Source organism: Epinephelus moara, chromosome 19 (genome assembly GCF_006386435.1).
Source record: "Epinephelus moara isolate mb chromosome 19, YSFRI_EMoa_1.0, whole genome shotgun sequence".
In the NCBI taxonomy this organism is placed as follows: domain Eukaryota; kingdom Metazoa; phylum Chordata; class Actinopteri; order Perciformes; family Serranidae; genus Epinephelus; species Epinephelus moara.
Genome location: NC_065524.1, coordinates 19,848,810 through 19,868,651, shown reverse-complemented (window position 1 = coordinate 19,868,651; position 19,842 = coordinate 19,848,810). Strand labels below are relative to the sequence as shown.

The 19,842-nt window shown below is 40.1% G+C and overlaps 3 protein-coding genes across 3 annotated transcripts; 2 read left to right on the top strand and 1 right to left on the bottom strand.

The window, feature by feature from the left end:
• The first annotated feature begins 970 nt into the window (after nt 1–970).
• echs1 (enoyl CoA hydratase, short chain, 1, mitochondrial) lies at nt 971–7,203 on the top strand. The gene is made up of 8 exons (XM_050071911.1): nt 971–1,143; nt 4,398–4,595; nt 4,678–4,805; nt 4,950–5,049; nt 5,163–5,267; nt 6,340–6,459; nt 6,558–6,625; nt 6,722–7,203. Exons 1-8 carry the CDS (start codon nt 1,053–1,055, stop codon nt 6,785–6,787), a joined length of 876 nt encoding a protein of 291 aa, XP_049927868.1. The 5' UTR covers nt 971–1,052; the 3' UTR covers nt 6,788–7,203.
• A 4,930-nt stretch (nt 7,204–12,133) lies between these two features.
• On the top strand, nt 12,134–13,699 carry fuom (fucose mutarotase). Its single transcript, XM_050071797.1, has 6 exons — nt 12,134–12,292; nt 12,507–12,575; nt 12,654–12,724; nt 12,816–12,914; nt 12,995–13,068; nt 13,599–13,699. The coding sequence occupies exons 1-6, from the start codon at nt 12,208–12,210 to the stop codon at nt 13,663–13,665; spliced, it is 465 nt and encodes a 154-aa protein (XP_049927754.1). The 5' UTR covers nt 12,134–12,207; the 3' UTR covers nt 13,666–13,699.
• A 961-nt stretch (nt 13,700–14,660) lies between these two features.
• si:ch211-217g15.3 (uncharacterized protein LOC368914 homolog) lies at nt 14,661–16,756 on the bottom strand. Its single transcript, XM_050071796.1, has 4 exons — nt 16,428–16,756; nt 16,188–16,251; nt 16,022–16,059; nt 14,661–15,929 (listed from the first exon to the last, which is right to left on the bottom strand). Exons 1-4 carry the CDS (start codon nt 16,433–16,435, stop codon nt 15,206–15,208), a joined length of 834 nt encoding a protein of 277 aa, XP_049927753.1. The 5' UTR covers nt 16,436–16,756; the 3' UTR covers nt 14,661–15,205.
• Nucleotides 16,757–19,842: the final 3,086 nt, after the last annotated feature.

The following is a 19,842-nucleotide window of genomic DNA, read 5'->3' as shown; positions in this document are numbered from 1 at the left end:
AAATAATATATGATATACATTTTCCTTTGTATTGAACACTTTACCAGATATTATAAGATAATGCTATTAAGATCAGATAATAATAATATATACATTTTTATTTTATTTCACCAGGACGTATGTAACTCCTGAGACCCTGCATCCTCATATGAGGACATCTCATTTTGGGTTGTACTTCATTCTACTTAACTCAGACTTGTTGTCCCCTTTCATGGACACTTTTTTGTCCCATCTAGTGGCCCTGGCAGAGCGCAGAGAAGACGATCAACCATGACCATCTTGAGGGAGTAAAAGTTGTCACAAGGTTTCTGTCAGTGAACTTGCAGAAGGATAATTTGCACAATACACTAATCCATGTAAAAACAAGATGACAGCCATCTCTGCCAAGTCAGTCTGCAGCCAATCCTGACACAAAAGTGAACTAGGTTGAAAACCTGATCACATTTTATGTTTGAAAGTTGTTTATTTATGATTAATAATATTTGTAGTTTGATATGGAATACAAATGTGACTGATTTAAGTCACAGTAACAAGCTAAGACACTGTTAATTAGGAAGTACTCATCTGAGGACATTGGGACATTGACATTGTTTAGTTTTTTATACTTATCGAGTCCTACTGATCCCAAATAGCTAGGAGAAATTAATAATGCATACCAAACAAAAATCTCAGGAGGATATGAGACAATAGGCTAATACTGTGTGGCAGCCTTTAGAAAAAGGTATAATAAATAAATAATATCAGCTAATTGTTATTGTTTTATATGTGACCCTGGAGTAAACAATAAGAAGAATTAAAAATGCTATAATAACACAGTATTTGCATGAATACAGAACACTGTATTTAATTTTATTGAAAGTGAGAGGACTGATCAATAAGCTCAGAGGAGGGCGGTGGGGGTAGTTACAACAACAGACAGCAGGGGGCAGTGATGTGAGTTTGTGAAACATGCTACTTCATGGAAAAAACACCAACGAAGAAGAAGCAGGCGGAAGTAGCCTCAGCGATCTTGGAGCAAGTTCATTTGACAACAGCCTACCGTCGTCGCTGTCATGGCTTTCCTCTGCAGAAGTGCTGCTTCCCTCCTGAAGTCCTCCAGAGCAGCCCCGGCCCTGCTGTCCGCTGCCCGCCTCTACAGCTCAGGTGTGTGTCTAAAAACATGTCCGGGGTCAGGTTACTGCAGCTGCACGAGCACAGTGGCCCTGCAGCCACAGTGTCAAGAAACCTGCGTCACTGAATGTGCGACACATGTGGAGCAGACTGCCACATAACTTGTTTTAATTCAGCTGTGTGTGGTGTTGTTTGCACCATGTAACGTTTGAGCGTCTTTAATGGAGGATAATCTCTGAGCACGTTGTTGACATGAGGACCTGAACTGTGTAAAGGGAAATTCCACCCTAAAATGGAATTTACAGGTGTTACTATTATTGTACAGCCTAGAATTTATTTGTGATTTTTAGGTGTTTGATATGATTTATTTATGGATTACAGACCAAATATCTAAAAAAAATATGGTGTTAAAATGAAAACACCTATTTCCAGTATTGTCTTAAGATGTTAGAAAACAAAAGACAACTGAAGAATTTAAAACTACATCACCAAAAGCTGGATAAGAAACACCCATATTAAAACTCCTAAGTACAACAAGGACAATTTGATGGCATCAGTTAACATTTCATTGTCGATTTTAGTCCAGAGACACATCCTGAAGCTGCTCCAGAGATGTGGCTGAATAACAGTGCGACAGCAGTCAGAGTGACTGTGCGGATATGTGGACAGATGTGCAATAATTAACACTTTTAAGACCCTCTGGCAGATAAGAGAGACTTTACTGCCATCCATCTGGATATATCGCAGTACAGTACACAAAAGAATGACAGATTAACATACAGCGGGAGTGAAGCAAACATTCAGAGTACACATAAGGTGCAAGCTAGTTTGAATAAGTGGGATTTGAGATTGGATTTGAAGGATGTTATGCTGCTGGACTGTTGCATGTGTGGAGGTAGGGAGTTCCAGAGGCTTGGCCCTGGCACCCATGGTGCTAGGGTGTGAGGTGGGAATGGTGAGGAGACCAGCAGAGGAAGAGCATAGAGAGCGAGAGGGGTTTTACTCCTGGAGAACGTCAGACAGATAAGTGGGGGCTAGGTTGTGGAGGGCTTTTAAGATGAGCAGAAGGTTTTTGTAATCAATCAGGTACTGATCAGGGGGGCAGTGTAGCTGGATGAGAGTGGAGATGATGTAGTCAGATGATTGGGTGCGGGTAATGATCCAGGTAGCAGAGTTATGACTGATTTGAAGCCTGTTAAGGAGTGCAGTGGGGAGACCAGAGATAACTGTGATATCATATCAAATTTGTGATATGAGACTAGATATTCTCTTAGATTTTGGATATCATAAGTGTTGTGTTTTCCTAGTTTTAAAGGCTGCATTACAGTAACGTGATGTGATTTTCTGAACTTACCAGACTGTTCTAACTGTTCAATTATTTGCCCTTATGCACTTAATCATTATATCCACATTACTGATGATTATTTATCGACAATCTTATTGTGTGAATATTTTGTGACAGCACCAGTAGTCAACCATACAATATTGTCATAATATCAATCATATTTGGTCATTAAAACCGTAATATTTGATTTTTTCCATATCACCGAGCTCTAAAAGCAAACATTCAGGCCACACATAATGTGCAAACAAAGCAGAGGACAAACACACTGTGCAATAGTGTGCAATATACAGGACAACTACATGAGAGTTGTAGAAGTCGCAAATATAAAGTAAGCTGTGCAAAAGTAGTAGTTATCTGATCCCTGAGGATATTTACGTATGAATGTTGCAGGTCAGTCATACAGGTTATGATGGTGAGCATTAACATGAGGTAAGCTACAGGAGAGGTCTTTTAGACGCCGTTTGTTCAGTGTTTAGTAAAAATGTCGTCGATGGAGCACCATCCTCTGTAAAGACTAGGAATGTTCTAACGACTCATTTCCTTGGTGTTTAAATCATAGTTTCAACTTGGACTAGCCAACTAGTCTAAAAGTAGGAAAGCACTCAGGGAATAGTCAAAACTAAGCACAGTATTATCTATAAGGTCAAATGTTGACTGAAAAATAGAGCCATTAAAAATTGTTAAACGCTTTTTTTGCCTGATTATTACAACAGCATTTTAATTGGGTAAATGTAATAGCATACAATAAAAATAATTCTAATAATAAATCTAAATGACATGTATTTTTGGGGCCGACAATTAAGGGTAGCAGCATTTAATCAACTAGTTAGTTAATGGCGCACATCCCAAGTAGAGACTTGTGGTCTTAGTTGTTACAGATCCCTTACCAGTGATGCAGCTGGTCAGGACACACCTGATGGTTTCTGTGTAGGAGGTGAACAGGATAGGTGTGGGGAGGGTGGCTCTCCTAAGACGGTGGAGGTGGTGGAGACGTCGTGCTCTCTTAGTGTGGGAGGTGTTGTTGCGTGACCACCTGAGGTCATCAGCAATGTGCTCACTAAGAAACTTTGTGCTCCTGACTGCTCAATGCAGGAGCCGTCAACAAGAAGAGGGTAGTGTGCAGCGTATTTTCCATGAAATTATGAAATAGTGTGGTGCACAGATGATAAAAAGTTGAAAAGGTCATTCAATTTTGATGTGTTTTAAGTTTGTTTTCTAAAAAAATCTGTAAAAGAAAGCAAGATTGCCTTAATTAAATGTGATGTCAACAGTTTGACATGTAAAAGGTCCAAAACAATTGAAGTAACTCGAGTGAATTCTGTTTTTGGGGTGGATTTTCTCTTAAAGCCCTACCTTACATAACAGCTGTATGCCAGCACCAACCACACTCTTAAAGGTGTATCAGGGGCCTCCAAGGTCTCTGTAAGACCTCAGCACAAGGCCATCAGAGTTGATCCTTCACCTTTTCTTGAATGATTAACCAGGACTCAGACCATTTCGGTGACCCGGCATCACCTGTTGAAAGTCTACGCCGCTCCCAGTTAAGGAGTTGGTGACAACCCGTGTACAGTAGGTCTTTACAGGACTAAAAAAGGATCGAATTCAGTTTCTTCAATAAGATTTAATTTCCAAAGATCTTAGATATGTTCTCTAATGTTGATAAAATGTCAGAGGCACTTTCACTACTGCTGGCTCCAGTAGCTAGGAGGCTGATCGTCACTCCTGGGCAAGGCTCGCATTATTGTTACACACAGCTGGGAAGTACTGAAAACAAAAGTGATATAAGAATAATTAACTTTAGGTCATATCATTCCTACTGGTTTTTCTGTCATTGTTTAATGCTTTTGCCAGCACAATTGTGAAACTGTTCCTGCAGAAACCAGTGATACTAAATACACAATAGACTTATCTGACCATCGGTGTTGGTTCTCTCTTCCTGCAGGAGGTCAGTATGAGTATATCTTGGTGGAAAAGCGAGGTGAGAACAAAGATGTGGGTTTCATCCAGTTGAACCGACCCAAGGCTCTCAACGCTTTGTGTGACGGGCTGATAAAGGACGTGGGATCAGCCCTGGATGCCTTTGAGGAAGACAGCAACATAGGCGCTATCGTCATCACTGGCAGCGACAGAGCCTTTGCTGGTAAGCATGTTCTCTGTGCTTGTTTTTGCGTTTTTCCTCCTATGAGGAGCTGAAATAACAGCTCGACTTTTGTGTCTTTCAGCGGGAGCAGACATTAAAGAGATGCAGAATCGAACTTTCCAGGAGTGTTACGGGGGAAACTTCCTGGGTCACTGGAACAGAGTGTCCACAGTGAAGAAGCCTGTGATTGCAGCTGTCAACGGATTTGCTGTGAGTGTGTTTTACATTTTATTTCTATTATTAATGTTTTAATTGAGTGAAAGGTCCTTGAGCCTCTTCAGGATGCATAAACTGTAAATGGGGTATGAAACAACGTCAGTAAGACAAGTCACTGTACACATTCTTCTGTTTCAGCTGGGTGGAGGCTGTGAGCTGGCAATGATGTGTGACATCATCTACGCCGGAGAGAAGGCGCAGTTCGGCCAGCCTGAGATCCTGCTGGGGACCATTCCTGGTAAAGACTCATTAGTACTGACTTTCCTTCCTGTTCAGATTTGTCTTCCTTATACTAAAGTTACCAGATTCTTGCTGTTGGAGCAGCTGTAAATGACGCCTGTCTACCTGCAGGGGCGGGTGGCACCCAGCGCCTGACCCGTGCGGTGGGCAAATCCCTGGCGATGGAGATGGTACTTACAGGAGACAGAATAACTGCGCAAGACGCCAAGCAGTCAGGTAACAGCAGTGTTGGAAAGTAATAAGGACTGTAGTCAAGCAAAGAAAATCTTGATCGACTGATTCTGCCTTCTCTCCAGCTAATCGATCAGTACGGAAGAATATTTATGACCTCATTATGACCCACTCAAGTGTGGTGGTGTATTTTTGTACAGAGCCTCTCACCTGTACTTGACTTGAGAATTTCCATTTCATTTATACTTAAACTCCACCACAGGCAAGAGGGAAATGTTGCGCATATTACTCCACTGCACTTATTCAACTGGTTTAATTACTTTGTCACTTTGCAGATTAAGATTTCACATAAAACATATATGTTATGCTTATAAAATACAATGCATTGTGAAGAATGAAACTTGCCTTTTGTCTCCCTGGTGCTGTTTGTCAGATCTTAGATTGCCTTTAGTTGTTGGCAGTTCCACCAAACAGACATTTCCCCTGTTAACTTCTCTTATGATTTCATTTAAATAATTTGAGGTCCCAAGAGGTAAAATTATCCAATGCTCCAAAAAAGCTAAGATTACAAAAAATGTCCAAAAACGGAAAATAAATTTGTGAAGTAGAACTTTGTTGTTTCTCCTTTGCTGCCCCATTAATCATGTCATGACCCCTCAGATTCATCTTGTGACTCACTGGAGGGGGCCCAACCCCAGTGTTGGGAACCACTGGACTAAACTATTTAACTTTTTATATAAAGACGTTAAACCACCTACGGCAGTTCCTTTAACACATCAACATCACTGACAATCTAATGATGTAGTCTATAATAATATGTCAGTCACAGGGGGCACTTATCTCTAGAATAAGTCATTTTACTTCTAATATGTTGAATACATTTTGCTGAATAAAGGACTCTTTAGATTATTGTATTTGTACTTTGGCTCACGGAAAGGGTCTGAATACTTCTTCCACCACTGGGTAACAGAGATATTAAACACCTTAAGCGCAGACATGCACTTTACTAAAGTTAGGATATGAGCCTCTTACATTAGACTGCACCAGTGTACCTAATAAAGTAACCATTCTTCATATATGTATCATACTTGCTTCAGTAGCTTTTTGTGTTTTCCAGGTTTGGTGAGTAAAATTTATCCGGTGGACCAGCTGGTGTCTGAAGCTGTTAAATGTGGGGAGAAAATTGCTGCCAACTCCAAACTGGTCTCTGCTATGGCTAAAGAGGCCGTTAACGCAGGTGTGTAAAGTTTGTTCAGTTAATTTAAAAAAATGTCGAATATCCTTAAACCTGCTAAATTGATTTAGTGTCTGACTTGTTCTTCCGTGTGATTGCAGCCTTTGAGCTGACGTTGGCTGAGGGTAATCGTTTGGAAAAGCGCTTATTCCACTGTACCTTTGCAACAGTGAGTACAAGAGCCCATCTGAGAGTGAGTGATGGAGGGGTGTGACTCTGATTTTGACAGTTCAGTCATGATGTGTGTGTCTGTGTTTCCCTGCAGAATGATCGTAAAGAAGGCATGACAGCATTTGTGGAGAAGAGAAAAGCCAGTTTCCAGGACAATTAAAAAAGAGCAAGCCAAGAACACAACGTCCTTGATATCAGCCGGTCATTTCCTTATCTGCAATAAGCTGAAGACTATAAAATCCTGATTGTAGTGAAACATACAAGATGTTTGAATTAGGGTTTGGAACTGAGTGATTGCACATTGCTGTTTTATCACAGTGAAGCTCTGCCTGCTGAGGTTTGGTATCACAATCAAATGGGTGCAGGAGTGCGGTGGGGTTTGACTGTGAGTACTGTTTGATGACTTTGCCAGTGTGTTACAGGAGGAATCAGTCCTGATGACTCGTACTGACTTTGCCTTTTCATTTTCACTATTAAATGTTTGTCTGCATTTTGTAGGCAGCTTATTTCTCTGTACATTTTACAAATAAATCTTCAGTGTGGTTTTCAGCACTGTGACTGAGACATGAACACAAATGGAGAGATTGGTCTGCTGTATTTGTTCCAGGGTTCCCACGGTCATGGAAAACCTGAAAAATTCATGGACTCCACAATCTTGTTTTCCTGGGGATGTCATGGAATTACTAAAACCCTTGAAAGGTTTGGGAAAAGTCATGGGATATAGTTGTTAAACAAAATGTAACGTAATGGCAACTTTATTTCCTGAAGCTGTTGACATAAGGTAGCACTCTCTCCCTCCATGTTTGCCTGCTGGCTTTAATTACATTTGAATAGACTTTAAATCTGATATGTTTGATATGACAGTGTGATTTAACATGTAGGGTCATTAATTCCAAAGTTTCCTTACCTTTGTTATGCCCCACTATTACTTTTAAATTGTGCTACATTTTTTAGATGAAGCAATACTCATGTTACACACTGAGAATGGTAATTGAAATTTTATTATGGGTCCTTAGAAAGTCAGGCAAGTTTTTGAGTGTTTTTAACTATACATTTACAATTTTAGGTGATGCAGAGTGATTGCATATACCGTAAAACTTCAATTAAACGCCCAGTCCCTTTTACTAGCCTGGTGTAGCTACACTTTTTGACAAAGAAAGGCCTGTCTTTATTAGACGCCTGGTCTGGTTGCCAAGCAGTTCATTTATTATAGAAGTTCTTTAGATGTATAAAACCAGATTGTTGACTACCCTCTTGAGCTAACGTTAGTTCGCTGTGAAGATCGCTGATACAAATATAAATATTCAAAATTTTGTCAGTATGGAGATGCTACACATCGTTAGCTCAGTACAGTTCATTTTACTGAGACCATGAGCATCAGAGATGACTGTAATTCATTCAGGTTTATCAGCATGATGAAAACAAGTGATGACTCCCTTCCTCTGAAGCTGTGATAAAGTCAGAATGTGTCCGCTCCTCGATTACCCAGTAAGGTATATTCCTTTAGTCCATAAGGGTCCAACAATCGCAAGAATTAAAGGGGTTTTTCATAAAACTTAATCCAAGTTATGAATATAATTTTAACAGGGAAAAGTTGTGTTGTGGCAGTATGCTGGGTGCCGTAATCCTCAGGTGCCATGAAACAAGTGTCACAACATAACACATAAATGGTAGGCTATTTTATTCAAAGCCTAATTTTCTACAAACAATATTCATACTGGTTCAAATAAACAATGTGATCGTATTTTCTCTTTGCTGAGCAACAGTTTTCTGTAAAATGAATTAAAGGCCTGTCCCAAATATAGGCCTGCTGAGGTCAGTAACTTAAACAAATAACATCCTGGGCTACTAATTGAAGTTTTACGGTAATGAACAGTCTAAGTCCTGGTTTCAGAGGCTGATTCCTAATGTCTCTTTGAAATATACAATTCAGTAACTAGTGTCTTCCAAATCTCAAGCTGAAAACTTCACTCTAGTGAGTTCAGTTCACTCAGGACTCACTCAGTGTGTCCTTCACACCACCAGGTGTGGCTGTTGTGCTGCTTCACAGGATCAGACACTGGACAGACTATAAATTCAGTGGGACGGACGGGCACCGGGCTGTTCGCAGATGAGCCCTTAATTTGGTCCAAATGAGTGTGAAGTGACAGTTATAATGTCAAGTAATTACAATACTGTTAAAAAGAGAAAGGGAGAAGTCAGCCACGCAGAAAAACATTCTAAAAGCTCACCTGTCAGCCCTGTCAAATAAGATTTGAACATGTTTCCAACAGTCTACCAAAGGAAAATGGGCTTGTTTGATTCCTGTATCACAGCACAGGCGTCAATGGTTTCAACTTTAAGGACTTAGGATCAAAATCTTTTGATAATGTGTCACTGAATATGATTATTTCTGATAGATTTAACTCCAAGGATTTTAAGGAAATTATACTCCCAGCAGCAAAAAAGACAAACAATGCTTATGAGATAGCCTATAAAAAGCCTTACAGATCCTCTATGTAAATTCTTGCGCATCATCTATTGGCTGAAAATATTCGGGAGCACATAAAACGATGATTTTGACTTCAAAGAAAACACCAGAACAAATTTGGTTAGTGTGCGCTTTCTTTGGCCGCTTCAATCATCGCCAGGCACCTTTCTCTCTCTCTGATCTTCACACGGCGGCGCCCCATATCTCCACAAGGCCATGGCCTAATTGATTTTTATTTTCATTCAATATTCCCCTGGAGCTCGCTTTCTTGTCAGCCCGCTGGAACAAAACTTTAAAAAGGGAGGAGAGAGAAAAAAAACTCGTCTCCTCTCTCTGCGGGGAAGCACAAAAGTCTGTAGAGAAGGGCCCGAAAAGAAGCTCCTCTCTTTGAGGCTACCGAAAGGTCAAAATAATAAATGTAGACTCAATTGAGGCTCTCCACACAGACAAAGGGGGCAAAACGTTACATTTTGGCAGCGCAGACCCTCATAGCGTGATAAACTCATTTAAAGAAGGCGAAATAAAGAGGGAGCAGCATGTGTCCGGAGAGGGAGAAAGGGGCTTTCAGTCCGGCAGACAGGCCTGGCTCCTGCAAGGGCCTTTTCTCCTGCACAGCAGCAGACTCCCATCCCTCTCCAAAAACCACTCTCATATTCCTAAACTGCACTGCCTCAGTCCTGTTGGTGACTTTATCTGGTTTTATATGTTTTTCACTTTTATATTTTCATAGATAAATGCATGCACTCTAAAAATTATTTGCACAACTTGAAGCAAAGGTGACCAAAAACTGCTTTAAAGAAAAGAAAGCAAATAGGCTACTTACCCGTTTCCATAGGAACCTACTTAAAAACTTATAAGATTTAATGTGATGTGGGCTCACTTTGTCCTGCACGATTAGCACAAAACTATGTCAGAGTTTGGCATTATACACAAAACATCTCATGTCTTATAGGTGAATATTACAGGGATAAAGTCAGACATTATAGGTCTGGAATGAAGAAATATTACGAGCATATATAGGCTAGATATCTAATATTTGCAGATTAAAAACACTCAATAAAGTACCAACACGTTTCTCCTGTTCATTATCAACAGCAGCTGTATAAGGGTTGTAAAGTCACTATATAAGCCACAAGCCTGCAGTGCTCAGTGCCGTAACTTGATTTTTATGATAGCCTGTTTTTATATGCAGATTTTTTTTTCTCACAGAGCCAGGATCTGCGGTCATGGAAAGGATTCCTCAGCATTTTTCTGCCATCCAGCTGAGAGTTTCTCTGGCTCAGATGAAACAGGCCGGGTGGAGTGGTTTTCATCTGACAAATATTTTCATTATCTCACATTCTTGGCACCAGAGACCGTGTCGGAATAACACATTCACCGGTGTCTGCTTTGAATTATGCCCACCCAAGGCTGTCAGGAACAACACAGAACGAAGATTAACCGACCCTGAGGTCTGAGGACTAATGGCACTTTACCCTGTTTTATAACGAGAAGAGACAGGGTGCAGCAATGTCATTAAATAACTTTTACTTAGGGACTGTTCGTTAGTTATATGAGGAGGGAGGGGTGGTACAAAAAGGGGAGGTATGTCAAGTGATTTTTAAGCACTGGGGAGGGAGGTTTTATTTTGGTGTAGGGGCGGGGCATACAAATCTAAATGGTTGTCTTTTGTATTTATTTTACAGGTGATTTTTAAAGAAAAAATGCCTTTTAAAAAAATCTAAATCTCACCAAAATTACACCATTCATCATAGACAGAAACTGTAAAAACAGAAATAATCATTGGATTTTCAAATTTCCAGTGGGCCTTGAATATATCATGTGCAATGATTGCTTTTGTCAGAAAAAAAAAGTTCTATCAAGAACAGAGGCCAGTTGCACAAAGCACCTTAACTTTGCTTCTTAAGTGTGACACTTAAGGCTTGCATTAAATACCTCTCCAATAACAGACTGTAAAGATCACGTTGCATAAAACTACAGAGCATCATTTTTGTAAAGGGGCTGGAGCACAGCTTTTGAAAGTTGAGTGATCCAACCCCAGGCAGTCACAATCATGAATTGACTTCTGGTAGAATTTAAAGTACAAAATCATTTGCTCACCATCAAGTGTGTCCATCAGGTTCTCCCAGTCACGAAACACTCTTCTCAGGATGCCTTAATTTTTCTCATTTATATTAAACTCAACCATTTTGTGGTTAAGATGGAGCCAGAGGTACTTTATGTTTTTGGTCTTACTTTGCCTAAGGTTCTTTGCTTAACAAACTTTAAGCAGTTCCTTAAGTATAAGACCAAGATAAGAAGAAAAACCTTAATCCTGAAGAAGACATTTTAAGGAAACATTAAGGAGAAGACTTCAGGATGTTTTGTGCAACAGTTTTATTTGGTTTGTTTTGGGGGTTTTATGTTGTTTTTTTCCCAAGTAAACCTTATCTGGGACTTTAAGGAAAATCTTAACTTAAGGTGCTTTGTCCAACAGGCCCCAGTCCCTTAGCTGCAAAAGTCACTGCACATTTTTGGGAATAACTAATTAAAAGTATAACATAAATATTAGCCATACATTTCATATTGCATGTAGGCAACATTTGCGGTGCACAACTGCCTTTTTTCACAATGCTATTTAGGCCTACATGTTATTAACATAATTAAAATAGATAATGATATCGCTATTTATTTATTTATTTATTTATTTATGTCAAAAACTAAGATAAATTATGTGTTTGATGATGTTTTGAACTTATAATATCTAGATTCCAAGTTTGTGAAAGGGACTCCACCTCCAACCAATCAAATTAGAGTCCCTGATCACATGACGCGTATCCTGGTCCTTGCGTCTACAAAGACGAGGGATGTAAATAACAAGATAGTTAAGTTGCCCGCAAACTTCTCAGTTTGGCAAACCGAAACATAAAACAATCTGATATTTGGCTTGACGACCAACATGAGAAACCACCGCGACACACATGTTTGACTAGCAACGCGCTAAACTGCTTTTGTGTTTTATTAGTGCGTTATTTTAGTCGGTTAGCACGTCTGACGGATGTAAACGAAACCGGAAGTAAGCTGGAGTGACTCCTCTCGTTTCGCTCTTTCCCTTGTTGAAGGCTGTCAGTATGGTCGTGCTGAGAGGAATCCCCTCTGTTATTTCACCTGAGCTGCTGTATGCTCTGGCTAAAATGGGCCACGGGGATGAACTGGGTATGATACTTAATAACATACTTTACTTCTTGTGGGCTATGCTAGCAGTGTTAGCCTGTAACGTGTGTACAGTCACTGTAGGGTAGTAGGCTAAGTTCAAGTCAACAGCAGTGTAAACAGTGACAGAGCAGACTCACAGGATCATTAACCTGTATAGCCGGAAAGGGCACAAATATAAGATGTAGTTCATTCAGTGTTTATTCTTTTTTTCCAGTTCTTGCTGATGCAAACTTTCCAGCATCTTCCATTTGTGCTTGTGGTCCTAAAGAGATAAGAGCTGATGGTATGTAAACACATCTATCTGTGAATGAAAATGGTTTTTGAATAGATGTATTTATATCTGTGTCTGATCTTTATGTAGGTTTGGGAATCCCACAGCTTTTGGAGGCCATTTTGAAGCTGTTGCCCTTGGATACCTACGTCCCTTCTCCGGTACAGGACCCATAAATCTAAAGTTAAAACCACTGAGTGATGTCTTGGGTAAAAAAAAAATCATTTGTTGAATCTGCTTATGTTTCCACAGGCTGCAGTCATGGATCTGGTGGACAGTGACAAATGGAGATGTTTACCTGTCCCTGTGTGGGACACCTACACACAGCTCCTGGGTCAGGCTGGGTCTCAGGTAAACCAGATTTCAGTGAGTAACATTAAATAACTTCCTTTGATTTTTGACTAATTTGTGTTGATTTCTGTTGCATGTAGGCTCCTCTTGAAAAGGTGGAGAGGTTTGATTTCTATGAACGTGCCAAGAAAGCCTACGCTGTTGTGGCAACAGGGTGTGTATTTACTCTGTCTTCATCTGATTATTGTAGCTGCATGTTTCATTCTGTGTCTGCTAAATGAGCACAGCAGCATGTGCCTCTTTGGTCCAGTGTGTAGGATTTTGGGGCATCTGTCAGCAGAAATGAAATATAATAAGCATGTTTTCTTTAGTGTGTAATCACCTGCAAATACAAATTAAATAGGCTGTTTATATCTACATAGGGAACAGGCCCTTGTCCACAGAGTCCAGCATGTTGCACCACCATGTTTCTAAAGTAGCCCAGAACAGACAAACCAAACACTGGCTCTCGATAGGGCCATTCAGGGTTTCGTGTCAGGCTCAGTAGTTTTCCTACATGCTTGGCACACATGAGAAGTTTCACTTGGTTGCGGTCTGCAACCTCACTGCTAGATGCCATTGAATCCTACACACTAGACCTTTAAGAAAAAATACAGAATGCTCTACGAAAGTCTCATTATTTCAAACATGTCTTTTAAATGAAGCTGGTGAATTTAAATACTGTCTTCTGCTCTGTCTACACAGGGAAACAGCTCTGTATGGTAACCTGATACTGAAGAAGGGGGTCATTCCTGCTGAGCTGCTACAATGACACACACACACGCATTAAAGTAATTAAAATCTAATGATTTTAGTCACAGCTGTACTTCTTTCCATGAAAATGTAGAGAAGGTGAATGTTTTTCCATACAATCAATTTTCAATGGTGTTCAGTTTCCACCAGAAGCTGTGAGTTGAAAATATAATTTAGTCTTTTTCATGTTAAATAAAAGGTGCTGTGTGTAGGATTTAGTAGCATCTAGCGAGGATTGCAGATTGCAACCAGCTGAAACCTCAACTGTGTGTCAGACGTGAACCCCAACTTAGAATTCCTTCAGTGTTAATTGTTCCGGATGTTTTTCCCGGGAGCAGAATCATCTGCACAGGTCTCCTCATCTCCAAAACAAACAGATCAGGTGATTTTTAAACTGGTAAAAACACTGAATAAAACAGTTTCCCGTCACAAATTAACATTTCTCAGACACTGTTTGGCATGTGTGGAGACAGGCCACTAGCCCAGCACCTGCTAATGTGTGCTCACCTTTTTTCTCTGATAACTTAAGATCCAGACATTTAGGAGGTTTTTACTGGGAGCTGAAATATCTGCAGAGGTCTCGAACCCTCCAAAACAAACACACCCAGTCATTTCAACTGGTAAAAACACAGAGTAAAGCAATTTACCATTACAAATCAGTCAGTCGAGTGTCAATTCTGGGCTACTGTAGAAACACGGCGGAGCAACATGGTGATCTCTATGGACAAGGACAAGGATCTGCTTCCTGTGCAGATAAAAACAGCTCATTCAGAGCTAACGAAAACACAACAATTGTTATTTTCAGGTGGTTATACACAAAAGAAAAAATACTTATATTATCTTCCATTTCTGACAGTATATCCTCCTAAATCCTACACACTGAACCTTTAATACTGTAAATATGACCTGATTATTCTCCAGTTTACATGGAGCAGAAATACTTTATTGCTTTTGTAACTAACATCTGTTTTGTACATACATTTCAATAAATAAAACACACAAAGTCTTTGATCAGTGTTTAAAGTATATTTATCATCAAGACACATTTGAGTGACACTGAGATTTAGATGTGTTCACAGTTTGATGAACTCAAATGACACTTGTGATTTATTAACCTGTGTATCAGCTGGGAGTGGGAATTACATTATTGCGATTTTAAATATGTTGTGATCTGCTGAGGATTGCAATAAAATATATTGCGATGTATTACCCTTTTCAACTGTAAATTATGTCCCCAAAGAAAAACTTTGTCGACATCTGTATTATCTAATAAGATGAAGTCTGTTCATCTCACTTCAGCCATTTTTTGCAGCAGCAAAACGTATCTATTGGACTGAAGAAGCAGTTGATTATATTGTTTTAGTAGGCTACCAAAAGTTTAATTTGTATTTGTAAAATTAACAATTTATATAATTAAAAATCGATACGATACGATATTGTCACACAAAAATATTGCGATACTGTGCTGTATCGTTTTTTTTCTCCCACCCCTAGTATCAGGTTATGTTTGTGTCTGATTTGAAATGATAAGCATCAACACAGGTTGAGCTGTTGAAGGGTTATGGGTGGTAGAGATGGTCCAGGTCTTCCTCTGGCTCGCTGTGTTTCCTCTCAGACGGCAAATAAACAGGAGCGGCAGCCTCATGGTCAGGGATGAGCTCTGGGAGATCTCGGTGGTACACGTCGTCCATGTCCTCCTCTGGCTGAAGGTGAAGTCTCGCCTTACTTTCAGCCACAACCTCAGGTCTCAGTGGCTCCATCTGCACAGGTGAACCCTGGACATCGTGGTGATACAGCGCGTCCTCATCCTTCTCTGGTTCAGAGTGTGAAATACGGCTCTCTGCTTCAGCTTTGTATTCAGCCCGTAGTGGAGCCAGATATCCATCCAGCTGCTCCCTCGCTTTGTGGTAGACTTCATCCCAGTCTTGCTCAGGCTCGTTCAGCGCCACCTCACTAAAACCAGGGTGGTCGATGTCATCTTTGTCCTCCTCTGGTTCCTGATTGGACTTCACGTCAGCATCTTCCTGCCAGGGCTGTGCCTGGATGTCGGCAGCAGGGAGGGTATCCAGGTTTTGAATTTGAACTTTGAGAAGATCAGCCATTGAAGGATGGTGTAGCTCATCCAAGTCTTCTTCAGCCTTCAGGGGCTGTTTGTCCCATCCCGTGCCTGCCATGCTCTTCCAAATCATCATGCTAGGGTCGATGTCATAGTCAGTCTCGTCCATGTCCTGTGGAGGCTCCACTTCAACTCCCCAGGACATCCTTCCTTTGTCATCTATGGATCTGAGATAGATATCATGCATGTCAGTCTGCATTCCCTCAATCCAAGAGACAAGTATTCACTTTAGGTTTAGTTTAAGGAAATTACAACTTACACAACAGTATCCTGGAAGGCTTCATCTGTGAGTTTTTTCTGAAGAAAGAGCACAAATGTTACATATATATAAACATTTGTCATTTTAAATTCACCAGGAATAATTTATCATATATATGATTTAGAGCTGGAGAGTAATATTGCGGACAGCCAGGAGCAATACATACCCATGGTTTGTATGGCTTCGCTGTGATACCAAGTATCAGAGACGCACAGACTACCAGAGAAAACCTATGAGTGAAGAGAATCTGGATTAATGCTCAGATTTTACATGTGTTACAGACATTACGCAACAGATCCTCGTCCAGACAAAGAAACTAACCATGCTGTCCACACACTGTTAAACATTAAAATCAAGTTAACGACCACGGCAATCAGAGTCAGAAAGAAGAGATCTGTTTTCTTACCTTAACATGTTTGCTCTCAGCTCGACGTTTTGGATCTGAACAGGAGATTTTCACTTCACGTTCTGTTGGAGATAAAGGACCAAAGTTCCACTAATAAACCAGTTATATTTTCTTGACCTTTGTACCGTCTGAATGCAAGAACGTCAGCTGTAAGTAATTCATTGCCTTCAGCAAGGCAATCGTGTCTCTGTGCCAACGGCTGATTACAGCTAAACTCTTCATGCTGTCATCAGGTCTAATAGGTGTAAATGTACTGCATTTGTATCTGTCCTGAATAAGATTGTTAGCCTACATTGTTGTGATTAAAATGTAACTTGTTTCAGGGGCGACCTCTAGCTCTCATGTAAACTGAGTCCTTGCAGTGGCTTGGGTTCGTTTCCAACCTGTGGCCCTTTACTGCGTGTCATCCCCCTTCTCTCTGCTGTCCTGTCATTCTCAAACTGTCCTATAATAAAGGCAAATAGCCCAAAAAATGATCTTTAAACATCTGTTTTCTTGCCTGCAAAAACAATTTAACCTTATACTGATCTCATACACTTGTTACCGGTCTTGCAACTACATTAATCTTCTTGTCAGCAATCAGTAATCACATGGTTATAATACCCTCTGGCCTAAAAGCTGAGGTTGAGATATTTTGTCATGGGACAAACTTTATCTTGCACTAATAGTTTTTCTAATCTCCTTAAGGGGGTTGTTCCTATTTGGACTCAATGTAGCCGCAGTGCAATCCAAATAACATTTATTATTATTTATTAGATACAATAAAAATTGCTTTCCGCCATTTAGCAGAGCAAGGATCGTTGGGTTCAACTCGCAACTTTATTCGTCCCCGGAGAGTGATTGGTCTTTGCAGCAAGACAGAGACACAAGATGATAAATTTACAAAAAAGCCCACATAGGGCGCATTAAAAAGGGGTGGGGGCAGGGGGCACTGAATGTTGCGGACTCAGGGAAAACAACAGTGGTCCCATGTTGACCTTCCCATTATTGTACAATTTAAATGCAAAAATAAGAATGAGAGGCTGTATGGTGCACTCTCTTAGTTCTTTTAAATCAAGGCTGCAGATTTTTCTGTTTGCAGCTGCATTTTATTAAATCAAATTTATTTCTAACACTGCACTGTAACTTCTGTACATGTATTTTATGCCTGCCCTACTCTATTTTAGCTTGTTTTGAACATCTATTCTCTCTGTCTTTAAAGTCTCAGTGTGTATGATTTAGGGGGGGAAATTTTGTCAGAAATGGAATACAATATAATAAGCATGTTTTCTTCAGTGTATAATCACCTGCACATAAAAAATGTTGTGTTTTTGGTACCATAGAAAAAGCTGTTTATATTTACACAGGGAGGGGGTCCTCATCTACGGTTATCGCCTAACGCTAACTCTAACCCATGCTTCTACTGTAGCCCAGAATGGACAAACCAAACATTGGCTCTTGATGGGATCATTCACATTTTCACATCGGCCATTGTAGTTAGCAGCCCCTGTGCACCAAGAGCAGTGTTTTTACCGGTTTTAATCACCAGGCCCATTTGTTTAAGAGAGGAAGAGACCTCTGCAGATGATTTAGCACCCAGTGAGAACCTTCTGAACATCTCACCTGTTTTTTTCTGGCCCAAAAAAAGGTGAGCACATATTAAGTTATCAGAGAGAATAGGTGAGCACACATTTGCAGGTGCTGGACAAGCGGGCTATCTGCAATGTGCCAAACAGCATCAGAGAAACACTGATTTGTAACATGTTACTGCTTTACTCAGTGTTTTACAGGTGTTTATTACTATGTTCTGGAGCAGGAGAGATCTCTGTTGATAATTCTGCTCCTGGTAAAAACCTCTGAAACAATGAACACTGAAGGAATTCTAATTAGGAGAAGTTTCAGCTGGTTGCAATTTGCAGTCCTCACCCCTAGATGCCACTAAATCTCCCCTAAGTCTTACACACTGGGCCTTTAACAGCTGTTTTAATTGTATTTAAATTTCCTTTTATGTTTCATTTGCATTTTGTCTCAGTGTTTTTGATCTTCTGTGTAGAGCACTTTGAATTACCTTGTTACTGAAATGTGCTATATGAATAAACTTCCCATTCCCTAAGAATAAGGTCTCAATCCCAATTTACCTGATTAAATGAAGGTTATAAAAATAGCAATAACCTTCTTAAGTTCCTGTTGTCTATTATTGCAGGAGTTTTGACCTGACTATTAGTCACGCTTTGGAGGCTTAATGTGGGTCATTCTTCATTAACAACACAAAAGGATCAAACAACTTATGCTTTACTGTTTATTACATACAGTGACTTGTGATTTATGAACTGACTGATCATTAGCATATTATTTATTCAGAAGGGGCAGTGTGCATAGAAATGTATATCATTAAGAGTTGTATGAAAAGTCCGGTCTTGTATATGTGTAATATTACCATGAAGCAGCAAAGCACATTCTCCCGTGCTTGGCTTACTTTCACAGGAACTCTCTCAGACAGACTCCCTCCTGCGAACAGCTTCAATCATTTAAAACAACTAATTACCCTTCACATACACACCCACTGAAGGAGGACAGATTGGAGGCAGATGATCAGTCTGTGATCTTATTGCCAGCCACAACGCTTACTGAAGCAACTGTTGAATGTGTCATCTCTCATCTACGTCCATGCCAAGATCTTATCACACTGTAACGCTCACTGTTTCAGGATAAACAGCTTTGTGATTGATGTACAGAATGATAATTACAACTCACTTTACGAATCCATTTTTTCTTATACGTGGCCAAGACAGAAAACTTTGAAATTACAATAAACATCTGGAAGTTGCAAAACACAGCCATAACCTGATTTAAACTAATGTAACGTTACATATACACCCTTAAAGAATGTGATTTAATTTCAGATCAGTGTTTCAGCGTCTGGCGGCCCCTCCATCAATCTGCTGTGATGTAGCTCATGGGAGAGTTTACTTCTTAGGAGACCGTTAGGACTGTGAGAACTCTTCTTTCGCTGTTCATACAACAGTAGGAGAGTCATTAAGTTAACATATGGGTTAATAACGTCTCATGACAACAGGATTCAGCACATACACACACACTGTACAGTACAACAGGAGCAGACAGACACGCCACACACTTCCTGTTCTGTTCAAGGGATGGCTCCACTGTGTCTGCTGGTTATCTGCCCTCTCGATCAGATCCATATGTACAAGTCCTATGGACTAGCCCCACTCCCGGGTCAGTGAGTGGTCTACTGTCTTCTACTCCCCCCCGAAAAAGGCTCTCCCTAGGCAAGGAAATGTCAGACATCTTTAAAATGTTTGATTCTGCTTGTGTTCAGACTCCACACTTCATAGTATAGTATGTCGTCCAAAATCATGAAAAAAGTCGTAGTATAGTATGTCGTTCAAAATAAGAAAGAATGTCATAGTATAGT